The sequence below is a fragment of the Urtica dioica genome, chromosome 1, assembly GCF_054948205.1.
Source record: "Urtica dioica subsp. dioica isolate 48M chromosome 1, U.dioica_male_clone48M_v1_H2, whole genome shotgun sequence".
Lineage (NCBI taxonomy): Eukaryota > Viridiplantae > Streptophyta > Magnoliopsida > Rosales > Urticaceae > Urtica > Urtica dioica.
In genome coordinates, this window is record NC_142756.1 from 55,395,261 (window position 1) to 55,406,647 (window position 11,387).

The 11,387-nt window shown below is 40.8% G+C and overlaps 1 protein-coding gene across 2 annotated transcripts; it reads left to right on the forward strand.

Annotated features, from left to right (window-relative positions):
• Positions 1 to 7,646: 7,646 nt before the first annotated feature.
• On the forward strand, positions 7,647 to 11,153 carry LOC149408146 (uncharacterized). Of its 2 annotated transcripts, none has more exons than XM_089616253.1 (7): positions 7,647 to 7,882; positions 7,991 to 8,483; positions 8,575 to 8,795; positions 8,900 to 9,122; positions 10,179 to 10,264; positions 10,537 to 10,628; positions 10,731 to 11,153. In XM_089616253.1, the coding sequence occupies exons 2-7, from the start codon at positions 8,391 to 8,393 to the stop codon at positions 10,985 to 10,987; spliced, it is 972 nt and encodes a 323-aa protein (XP_089472379.1). In that variant the 5' UTR covers positions 7,647 to 7,882; positions 7,991 to 8,390; the 3' UTR covers positions 10,988 to 11,153. The 2 variants fall into 2 exon arrangements, with proteins under 2 accessions (XP_089472379.1, XP_089472378.1); XM_089616252.1 differs by having other exon boundaries at positions 7,994 to 8,483.
• Positions 11,154 to 11,387: the final 234 nt, after the last annotated feature.

An 11,387-nucleotide genomic window follows, 5' to 3' on the forward strand; every position in this document is an offset into this window, starting at 1 on the left:
GTTGGGCCTTGACATTTTTTAATATGGGAAAAATCTCACATAACATTAACCCCCCAATTTTTTGGAGGACTTTGTCCTTCAAGAAACTTCGTGTCTTCGGGGTGGATCGTTGCCTGTCTGGACGTTACCCCGACCGTCTTCGGTTTCCTAGCTTGTGTATGTTGGCGTTGAGCGCTCTCCACATGCCTTCGCTTGTTGTTGGGTTGGACGCACTTGACGTCTCAGACCCGCGTGAGTGCCCCGGAGGGCGCCTCGCCGCCTTCCTCGCTGTTGGGTTGGACGTTTTTGACGTCTCTAGTCCCTGTTCATCATCAACCCCCAAGTTTCTTGTGGAATCTTGCCGTGCGAGAAATTTAATTGCTCTGATGGAGTATGGAATGTGCTCGTCTAGACCGCAAGGGGTCTAACTTTGAGTTTTTCGTTGATTTCGGAGCCATAGGGCCTATAAGCGACTTGATCCCGGGAATCAGGCGACCCTAATCCATGGGGGTCGGGATTTTCGGAGCCACGGATGCCTTAAGGAACTCGATCACGGGGATCGAACGACCCTAAACCACGGGGGTCGGGATTTTCGGAGCCACGGGGGCCTTAAGCGACTCAATCACGGGGATCGAACGACCCTAAACCACGGGGGTCGGGATTTTCGGAGCCACGAAGGCCTTAAGCGACTCGATCACGGGGATCGAACGACCCTAAACCACGGGGGTCGGGATTTTCGGAGCCACGGAGGCCTTAAGCGACTCGATCACGGGGATCGAACGACCCTAAACTACGGGGTTCGGGATTTTCGGAGCCACGGAGGCCTTAAGCGACTCGATCACGGGGATCGAACGACCCTAAACCACGGGGGTCGGGATTTTCGGAGCCACGGAGGCCTTAAGCGACTCGATCACGGGGATCGAGCGACCCTAAATCACGGGGGTCGTGATTTTCGGAGCCACGGGGGCCTTAAGCGACTCGATCACGGGGATCGAGCGACCCTAAACCACGGGGATCGGGATTTTCGGAGCCACAAGGGCTAAGTTCATGTTAGAGGCAACAAAATGGATCATTTTATCATTGATATAAGTATTTCCACTGGGTGGATTACAAAAGGTTTCCCTTCGTGGGGATTACATGTGATGAGACACAAAAAGATGGTGATAAAAACGTAGATTAAGTGGAGTCCGATCGTTTATGCGGGTCTTGCTCTTGCCTGGGCGGCTTCTAACTTTTAGGTGACAACGTTGAGAGGAGCTCTTGCCCTTTGAGCTTCGTTCTCATTGTTCCCCTTGTCGACTGCTTTGCCGTGTCGGCTTGTCGAGGCTTCAGAGTTGTTGACCATTTTAAGAACGAACTCTTTTAGTTCTCCTCCTCGGATTAAGGACTCGATTTGTCTCTTCAAATCGATGCATCCAGAGGTCACATGTCCGTAACACTGGTGAAACTCGCAGTACTTGGACCGGTCTCGTTTAGCGGGATCGCTTTTTAGAGGCGCGGGGTCGATAAACTTGTCGCGAGCTAACGCGAGGATCCTCTCAGGCGGGGCGTTCAGCGGAGTGAAATTCGAGTGGTCTCAAAATTTTTCCACCAACAGACTCTTTGAATTAGCATGAGGTCGTCCGGAATTGTCGGCACGCGCCTTTATCCTTTTCCAGTCGTCGGACTCTTCGTCCTCCCTTTGGCGATTTCCTTGGTCGCTTGTCCTTCGGATCTGGACAAACTCTTCTAGAGGTATGTATTTCCCGGCTCGGGCCGTGAGCTCGGTCATTGTCTTTGGCTCTTTCTTGATCAAGGAATTGAGGAAGTCGCCAAGTAGGAGTCCGTCGAGAATCGCCGAAATGGCGTCGCCATCTTCGAACTTGTCAACTCTATTTGACTCCTCAGTGAAACGTGACAAGTATTCGCGCAGAGATTCACTTCTCCTCTGCCTGACTGTCCGGAGGTGGTTCTTCCCCAGCTTTCTTCTCTAGAGCCGCTGAAGCCGGCAAGAAAGTTTTGTTGCAGCTCCTCGAAAGATCGAATGGTTCTGGGCCTTAGCTTGAGGAACCATTGGTAGGCAGGGCCGCTCAAAGTGAGGCAAAAAGCCTGACACATGATCGCCATTGAGTGTCTCCCCACTTTCATCCACATCTGGTATTGCTGTATGTGACAAAGTGGGTCAGCCTTTCCATCGTAAGCAGGGATGCGTGGTAGAAGGAAGTCGTGCTTAAAATCCTCTGCGAGGATATTCGTGGTGAATGGAGACGCAGCGTCTTCCATCACGTTGCGGACGTCTGGCGTCAATGTTTGGGTTGCTCTGATGCCTTGCATTTCGTCCCTCAACTTTTGGAAGAGTGTCATCACGTCCGTATTGTTAGTGGGGGTTACCGCGGGGGCAAGTCTCGTCGTGCGTCCTCTCTCGTTAGACGCCTGGTCGAGAGGCGCAATGTGTGGTGGAATTGGATCGGTCGGGATCGGTCCCGTTGCCGCTCGGGGGTTCGCCGGGGGGTGGGGATTCCGTGGAATCTCCCATCGAGCGTTTAGCTGTTGCCTTTGATCTTGGCCATGGCGGGTCCCGGGTCTCGGGTTATGGATGCGTCTTGGTGGCCCGAACCTTCGAGTATCGCCGCTATCCGCCATGTCCTCTTCGTGGCCTCGGCGATCGAAGGTGGATGGATGCGACCGATCCGTTCTAGCCTCGACGAAGGAGCGAGAGCTTTGTGAGGCGGCCGGGTGGTTTCGTGGCCTTGGCTCGACCATCGCTCGGCTAGCCTGACGGCGTCGGTGATGGTCATGAGCTCCTCGTGCTCCTTCGAGGTGGTTGTGGCCGATGTCCTGAATGCTCGGATCGGGGACGTCATCGCTTTCTCCTTGGAGGGGTTCGGGTGCTTCGCCTTCGGGGTTGTCGTCGGGGATTTGCTCCGAGTCTTCAATTTCCGGTCCCAACGGGTTATACTCTGGTATGTCTCGCTCGTCGAAGACGTCGTTGATGAGGGTGTCTTGGCCTCCGAGTCTCGCGACAACGCCGGCGAGACGAAAGATACTCGTCTCGATTCGCTCCATTCTTGCGTCTCGGTTGCCTTGAACGAGTGCGGGGAGAGATTCCTCTCGGGGGGCGTCGTTCTCTTGGGCTTGGCGGGCTCGGGCCCGAGTGTTGAATGCGATGCTTCCTGCCGGAGGGGCGCCGCCCTCGGAGATAGCTAGGTGGCTAGCCATTTTTTGTACATGAGTTTTGTGGTCTTCCGTGGAGGAAGTGAGTTTTCCGGTGGAGAGCTCGTGGTTGTTCTCGAGACCCCCTCCTTCTAGCGCCAAAATGTTAAGCCATTTTTTAGACTTAACGTTCGTGAACACGCGGCGTGCTTGGATTGGTCGCGTGCCTAGTCTCGGGTCGGCCCAAATTACTTTTCGAGAGTCCAAAGGGCTCAAGGAAGTTCGGGACAAAGCCCAAAGCATCCAAGAGCTTCAGAGGATTCTAGAATCGCAAAGAGGGAAATAATGCTTTGCCTTCTTCTTCGTCGGGAATGCGTTCTTCGTCTTTTATTCCTGAGAAAATAAGAAAAGAAAAGTGAACTTGAGGGACGCGGGGGGTTTTCCCCCGGTGCGTGCTCCGACGCTCAACATTAGTCTGGGTGACGTTTGTATGAGTGGAGATAATCTTGAAAATATTTGATTATAGTCTCAAATGTATGTAAGTGATAGAGTTTTGTTGAGTAGAATACTTGGTATAGTTTTTTTTATAGCATCCCAGAGTCTTTTTTTTTATAGCATGAGAGAGGTTTTTTTTTTCTCTAGCATGATGGGGTTGTGGGAGTATTTATAGAGACTTCAAGCGGTGTTGATGGGTTTTAGGATTTGGTTGTGGGTCCCAACAAAAATGGGAGATCGGTGGGTTTTGAACAGAAAGAAATCTCTTTGACCAGTGAACATTTGCTTGAGCGAAGAGGCTTTATGCTTTGGCAGAATTTTGCCACAATGGTGGGTTCCACAATGTTTTAAATACATGTTGATATCGGATGACGTAGGCTACTACATATGTGAATTGTTGGCTTTGGTTTTTCACGTGCAAACCCCACCATTTGGAAAGAGCATTAAGAAAATATTCATAATGTGGCAGCATGACTTGGTCAACAAAAAGGGCTATTTTTCCAAGCTGATGATGTGGTCATTGATGCATTGTTTGGGTGAATTCTTTTTTTCTTCTCATTTTGGGTTATCCAAGGGATCCTCCGGTTTTGTGGGTTCTACCGGAGGGATCCTCCGGTTTTGTGAGCTTTACCGGAGGGATTCTCTGGTTTGTGGTGAGTCGGGGTAGGATGGTCTTTTCATTTTTTCCTTGATTTTTGTAGGGGCTGATCATGCACAATGCTTGAACCTGCCTTGCCCTTGGCAGGGCTGTGATTTTTCTTTCATGGCCCTTGGCAGGGCTGGGATTGCTTTCACAATTTTTGGGTTGGACTTCCTCCTGGAGGTCGAACCTGGCCTGGAGGTCGAGCCTGCCCGGGGGTCGAGCCTGCCTGGAGGTCGAGCTCGCCTGGAGGTCGAGCCTGGCCTGGAGGTCGACCCTGGCTGAAGGTCGAGCCTGCCTGGAGGTCGAGCTCGCCTGGAGGTCGACCCGGGCCGGAGGTCGAGCCTGCCTGGAGGTCGAGCTCGCCTAGGGGGGTCGAGCTCACCTGGAGGTCGAGCGTGGCCTGGAGGTCGACCCTGGCTGGAGGTCGAGCCTGCCTGTAGGTCGAGCTCGCCTGGGGGTCGAGCTCGCCTGGAGGTCGAGCTCGCCTGGAGGTCGAGCCTGGCCTGGAGGTCGAGCCTGGACGCCAGGATGAGAGGTCCCCTCAGGGGTGAGCTCGACTTGTCTTAATCCCGGGCTCTACTCTTTGGGCCGGGGTTGCCTTGCATCCTCGCTTGAGTTGGGCCTTGACGTTTTTTAATATGGGAAAAATCTCACATAACAATTACCAATCACCAATTACCAATCATGTCTATTTATAAGCTTTGTCCATTTTCGGTAACATGCCATTCGTCTCTCTCTCTCATTAGAGATTAAGCGTTTTGAATTATGAAGATGTGTGTGTGTCTGTGTGTGTGTGTTTATATTAGGTGCAAAAGAAGTTTTACTTGTGAAATTATTAATTGCTAAAGTTAATATTATTTACATTAACAATCAGTATTGTGAACTATTGCAAACATACCTCAATAATTTGACAAAATTATGAAATGAGAAAATTAATTTTATTTACATGGACAATTTATTAACTGTTAAGATTAATGTTATCAACCATTTAATTAACAAGAAAAGAAAGTAGAGTTTACTTTTGATGTTTAACCTTCGGTTAATATTATTTACTTTAAAAATTAATAACATTATCAGTTAAATTAGTGTTATGAACTATTTGATTAATTTGACAAGAACTGTTATAAACAGATTAGATTAACTATTGTTCTTGTTATCGTTAATAATATTAACTATTGTTATTATTACTGTTGATAACTTAACTATTGTTATGATTACTCGTAATAATATTAATAACAAATAATTGGCTACGTAACCATCTTAAACACTAGAAATTTGGTTTTAGCCAACATTTCGTTAATTTTCCGTAAATAGTCATCTTGCTTACGTGGCATCTTATTAATTGAATTAGTTTTACACATTTGCCCTTATTTAATTTGGCCGCTATTTTAATTAGGCAGTTTTTTTTTAATTTCGAATCAAATATTGAAACCGAATATGGAAGTTTTCAAATTTGAAATTTGAATTTTCCAGCTGATTTTGAAAGTTTCCAACGCATTTATTGTTATGTATTTGGAAGTTTTCAGCGTTGACTTTAGTTATTTAGTTTCTATTTTCGTGGCAATTCATTATGGATAAAATCTATAAATAATTCTTCATTTATTGATATTATTTTATCTTCCATATATTCATAATTTTCGAACGTCCAAAATATTTCCAGAATTTTTTTCAGTTTATTTACACGAATATACTTTAAATATGCTTTTGTATTTACAATGAATAAATATGCTTTGTATTTACACGAATATACTGTAAATATGCTTTGTATTTACACGAATATACACCATCCGAACAAAAACGAATCATCCTATTTTGTACAACCAAATAACCATTGAAACTCATCTTTCTCGTCACGCAAATCACCGACCCATCTTTCTTGGGCGTCGGAGCCTTCTCACAGGCTTTTGCAATCCCGACCATATAACAACCTCGAATCATGGTGTTCCACATGTAGGCGTGGGGGCTGTGGAGCCACGGGAAGAGAGCGCACGCGTGAACACCATTTTTTTCCCTCCGATTTTGAAATGCAATTCATCTCTCTTTCCCGAATTGTTAACCTAATTTCAACGGCAAAAACCATCTCATACCGAAGAAGAACAACCCATAAACAAAAAGTATCATGTACAAACACACCCATACTTTCATCTCTCTTTCTCAATTCTTCTTTTTTACAGGCGACGGAGAGTCCTTCATCGCAGGAGCATCGCCGCTCCGACACCGATACTCACCTCTCCTCTTAGGATTTTCATTAGAGAGGGTTTTTTTTTTGGCTGCGTGAAGATTTGAGTTTCGTCAGATGGTTTAATATCCCGTGTTAATTGTATCCCTTAATTTGCGCGATGTAGTTATGGCCGATTAATTTTTTTTTCTTTTTTGATTAATGGGTTGAAAATTCTGGGCGAGATTTGACTGTATTCTAATTAATGCACGATTTATTTTTTTTTTGGTGAAAATGGGCGGGAATTATTTGAGGTCATTCAAGTCTTTTAACACGCTGTAAATAGATTGATGTGGCTATTAACAGAATGTTGGCTAAAATCAAATTCCCCTATAGCTGTGTGGCTATATACCTATATAACCCTATTAATTATGATACTAACTATTGTTCTTATTCCCGTTATGAAGATTAATTATTGATATCGATAAGATTAGCAATTGTTATTTTTTCTGAAGTAAAGATTAGCAGTTGTTATTGTAACCATTAATAAGATGAAGTAATGATATTATCCTCAATAATAAGATTAACTTTTTTTTTTCTTTAATAAGATTAATATTTTTTTTGTTCTTTTGTTAATAAGTTTAACTTTTGTTCTTGTTTTCGTTAGATGAACTTTTGATAAATTTAGTATATAGTTTGAAAAATTTTATGAGTTTAAAAAACTAAATTACTTTGAATTTTAATCCTTTAAAAATATATTTATTTTAATTATTAATTTTTATGTACGGAAATGGAAATTTCTAACAATCAAATGGAAATTTCTATACCATTTTCAGTAAAATTCCGTGTCAAATGATAATGGATTTTCATTTTCCATCAAATGCCTATGTTTAGTCTCAAGACTAAAAAATTGAAAAGTATGGATTTATTATCGACTCATTTTTTTAGGGAATTTATTATCAATTCATGGAAACATTAATAAAAATAAAATAAAAAATTAGAATTGTTACGATTTTCCAACGGCAAAACTTTGGCAACGACAGACTACTCTAATTAATAATTTAATGATAAATGTTATATTCTTAGTGCCCATGGAAATTGATTATTATTGATTTCTCTCTCTCCCTTGTTTCTATTCTCCAAATCCTCCGTTTCCTTGTCACTCATTCAATTGTTTACAGAATTCCCTCTTTCTGCTCTTCATTTTCTTTGAGAGTTTAATGCTTTGGTGGGTTCTAATGTTTCTCTCCTAACAACAAAATCTCCCTCTTGTTAATTCGCACATAACGTTCTTTCTTTTATTTTGCGTCTGGAACGAGAAAGGCCATTTTCTTTTCCCTCGTTTTACTCTGTCAATTTAGTTTCCTTTGGGCTTTGATTGGTCGTTTTAAAATTTCGCTTAAAGACTTTATTTGACCTGGAAAACGAAAACAAAGCAGAGAGGGAAAAATAAACTCGGTCGAGTTGTCTTTAAGGTTAGTGATGGAAAATTGTTATGTGAAGAAAGATAAAGCTAAAAGAGAGTAACGCTAACATTGTTTAATTTCTTTCTTTTTCTCTCTTTCCACTCTTCTCTTGAAAAGCAGGGACTTTATGTTGGACTCGGACAAACATTTTTGCCAACGAAGACTCTCTGTGAAGCTAAAATAAAAGGGAGAATAAGAGAGAGAGAGAGAGAGAGAGAGAGAGAGAGAGAGAGAGATATGGTCTTTATTTTTATCTTAGCTTTGCCGTGAATTACGCATGTAAATCAAAACGTCAAAAAATAGAACTCGTCAATATAAATCTATCTATATATATAATATATACACACACACGAAAAAAAGAGACCCATTTCTCGTTTCTCTCATCTCAATCTAGTAGAGAGAGAGATCAAAATCCCGACAATCTCTCTCTCTCGGAAACACCTCTCTTTTTTGTCCTCTGTTTCCTCGGGGGATTGGTGAAGAGAAAACCCAATTCTATCTCTATCTCTTTTCTGAAATGATTATCGACAAACCCTCGTCAATGCAATCAAACTTGGAGTGCTTTCTCGATTCCACGACCCCAGTTGTTCAATCACAACTCCTTCCCAAGGTATTCCTTTCTTCTTCTTTTTAATTACCGTCTCTATTATTTTTTTTATGTTAATAGCCGATTAATTATTTATATATATTTTCTTCGGCAGTCTGAGATTAGGAACCTAAACAGACTATGGCATCCATGCGAGAGCGAAAAAGTGGAGTTCTTCACGCTGAGCGATCTCTGGGCTTGCTACGACGAGCTCAGCGCGTACGGAGCCGGAGTTCCGATCGCCATGGACAACGGAGAAACTCTCGTTCAGTATTACGTCCCTTACCTCTCAGCCATTCAAATCTTCACAAGCAATTCCTCTCTTCACACCATCAGGTAATATAATAAGTGGCCATTTGTGTTAAATTAAAGAATATGATAATTGTCCTTGATTGATTAATAAATTTATTTTTATTTTTTATTTTTGTTGTGTTGTGAAGGGACGAGGGAGATTCAGGGGAGTGTGAGACAAGGTCCAGGGATTCGTACAGCGACTCGTTGAGCGATGATAGTGAGAGCGACAAGTTGTGGAGATGGGAAGCAAGTTCTTCCGAAGAAGATAACAATTCCTCTCCTTCGCATTTCAATCAGAGATTGGGTTTTCTCTACTTTCAGTACTTTGAGAGATCTGCTCCTTATGGAAGAGTCCCTCTAATGGATAAGGTATTATTTTAACATTAATTAATTAATCTCGTGCAGATTGTGTTCTTGATAATAGAGTAGTCTGTTTGTTTGTTTGTGTATGAATATTTTTTATTTTTCTCTCCTGATATCAAGACTTTTGAAGCATATCTTAAACCATAAAAGATTTGCTTGAAGTTAGAACCTAGAATCAATGGGAGTAGGACCCTTTTTTATTTTGTATATTTTTATATAGCTTTACTTGCTAGGCGTCTTTTTGAAAGTTGCAATCATACCATCAAAGCTTTTTCTGACTTTTAAGTGTGAATATGTCTCCTTTTTATTATTATTGACAAGTATTCGAATTTTTAATATTATTAGGAGAAGGACTTGTAAAGGAAAATAATAATCGCCGTAATTCAATTATATGAGATATCCGTCTTGTTAAAGTTTCTTTAGACTTATTTTATTTATTAGATAATTAACATGTAAATTTTTTAAATAAACTATATGCATAGACCTCTATTTTATTTATTTTGTTATATATTATAAGTTACAATTGGTCCTAGAGCATTTATTCTCCTCTTTTTTAATTATTATTTTCTTTTTCTTTTTTGTAAACGCTTTTTTTAACTGTTTGTTCCGTCAACCGTGTTATTATTATTGACAAGTATTCGAATTTTTAATATTATTAGGAGAAGGACTTGTAAAGGAAAATAATAATCGCCGTAATTCAATTATATGAGATATCCGTCTTGTTATAGTTTCTTTAGACTTATTTTATTTATTAGATAATTAACATGTAAAATTTTTAAATAAACTATATACATAGACCTCTATTTTATTTTTTTGTTATATATTACAAGTTACAATTGGTCCTAGAGCATTTATTCTCCTCTTTTTTAATTATTATTTTCTTTTTCTTTTTTGTAAACGCTTTTTTAACTGTTTGTTCCGTGAAGAAAACTTAGAATCATTATATAATTCACGGCATGAGATTCGAACTTGTATTTTGAGACATTTGTGATCGAATATGCTATAATTGACCCCTGAGTATTGTCAATATCTTTTAATCTTTTTAATACTTTCAATTTTCAGATTAATTCACTGGCTCAAAGATTCCCTGGCTTGATGTCACTCAGAAGTGTTGATCTTTCACCAGCGAGCTGGATGGCAGTTTCATGGTCTCTCTCTCTTTCTCTCTATGTAAATTAAGCTTCTTAATATAAAATGAAGAGATAATCCATTTATTAACGAAGAATATATGCTATAACTCTCTTCATTTATTTCAAACAATATATCCTTACTAATTATAACTGATTAATTACTAGTAGGACGTGCATTATTATTTATTCCATATCTCTTAGGGAATATATTATGTTAATATATCAATTTTTTTTTTTGGATCAAATACCAAAATCTTTATACTCATAATTTTTATTTAATTATGTTTCAGGTACCCTATTTATCACATTCCAATGGGAAGGACCATAAAGGACCTATCTACTTGCTTCCTCACTTATCACACTCTCTCGTCTTCTTTCCAAGGTATATACATACATAAAGCTAATCAAACAATATTTGCTCGCAGAAAATAATAATAATAATAAAACAAATCAGACCAAATCATACTATATATGTGTGTGCTAGATATGGACATTGATGACGACGTAGAGAACATGAGTGAGAGAAAGAAGAAGAAAAAAGAAGGTGAAGGAATATCACTGCCTCCATTTGGGTTGGCCACTTACAAAATGCAAGGAAATGTGTGGATTTCAGGCAATTATGGAAGAGACCAAGACAGGCTTTACTCACTTTTGAGCGTCGCCGATTCGTGGCTAAAGCAACTTAGGGTCCAACATCACGACTTCAACTATTTCACCACCACTATTTCTCGACGACATTAATCAAGAGCCACTTCTCAAAAGGAAAAATTTATATAAATAAAACTCGTAGAGAACAGAAAGCTGAAAGAAAACTCTTGTTTTCTTTTTTAGTAGTTTGGGTTGTTTGAGTTTGTAATGGCCCTTTTTAGTGACTTAAGTAATGTTTTAATGCGTTGACCATTTTTTTATTTTTGGGAATATGCATTTCAGGGAAAAGAAAAAACTATATTAGGCTGCCGATTGAGCTATACACGGAGTCCATCCATCTCTCTTTATTTTTCTTTATGTAAAACATGTAGAGAAGTAGAGGGACTTGAAAAAAAAAAAAAGAGAGAGAGAGAGAGAAAAAAAAAAGATTGTTGAACGCTTGAAGCTAAAGTTGAATTTTAACATCGATTGTGTAGTCTCTCTCTCTCTCTCT

Coding starts and splice junctions, on each gene's coding strand:
- LOC149408146 (XM_089616253.1), top strand. CDS start 8,391: ATGATTATCGACAAACCCTCGTCAATGCAATCAAACTTGGAGTGCTTT. Junction 8,796..8,899: donor TCCTCTCTTCACACCATCAG/GTAATATAATAA, acceptor TGTGTTGTGAAG/GGACGAGGGAGATTCAGGGG. Junction 9,123..10,178: donor GAGTCCCTCTAATGGATAAG/GTATTATTTTAA, acceptor TTCAATTTTCAG/ATTAATTCACTGGCTCAAAG.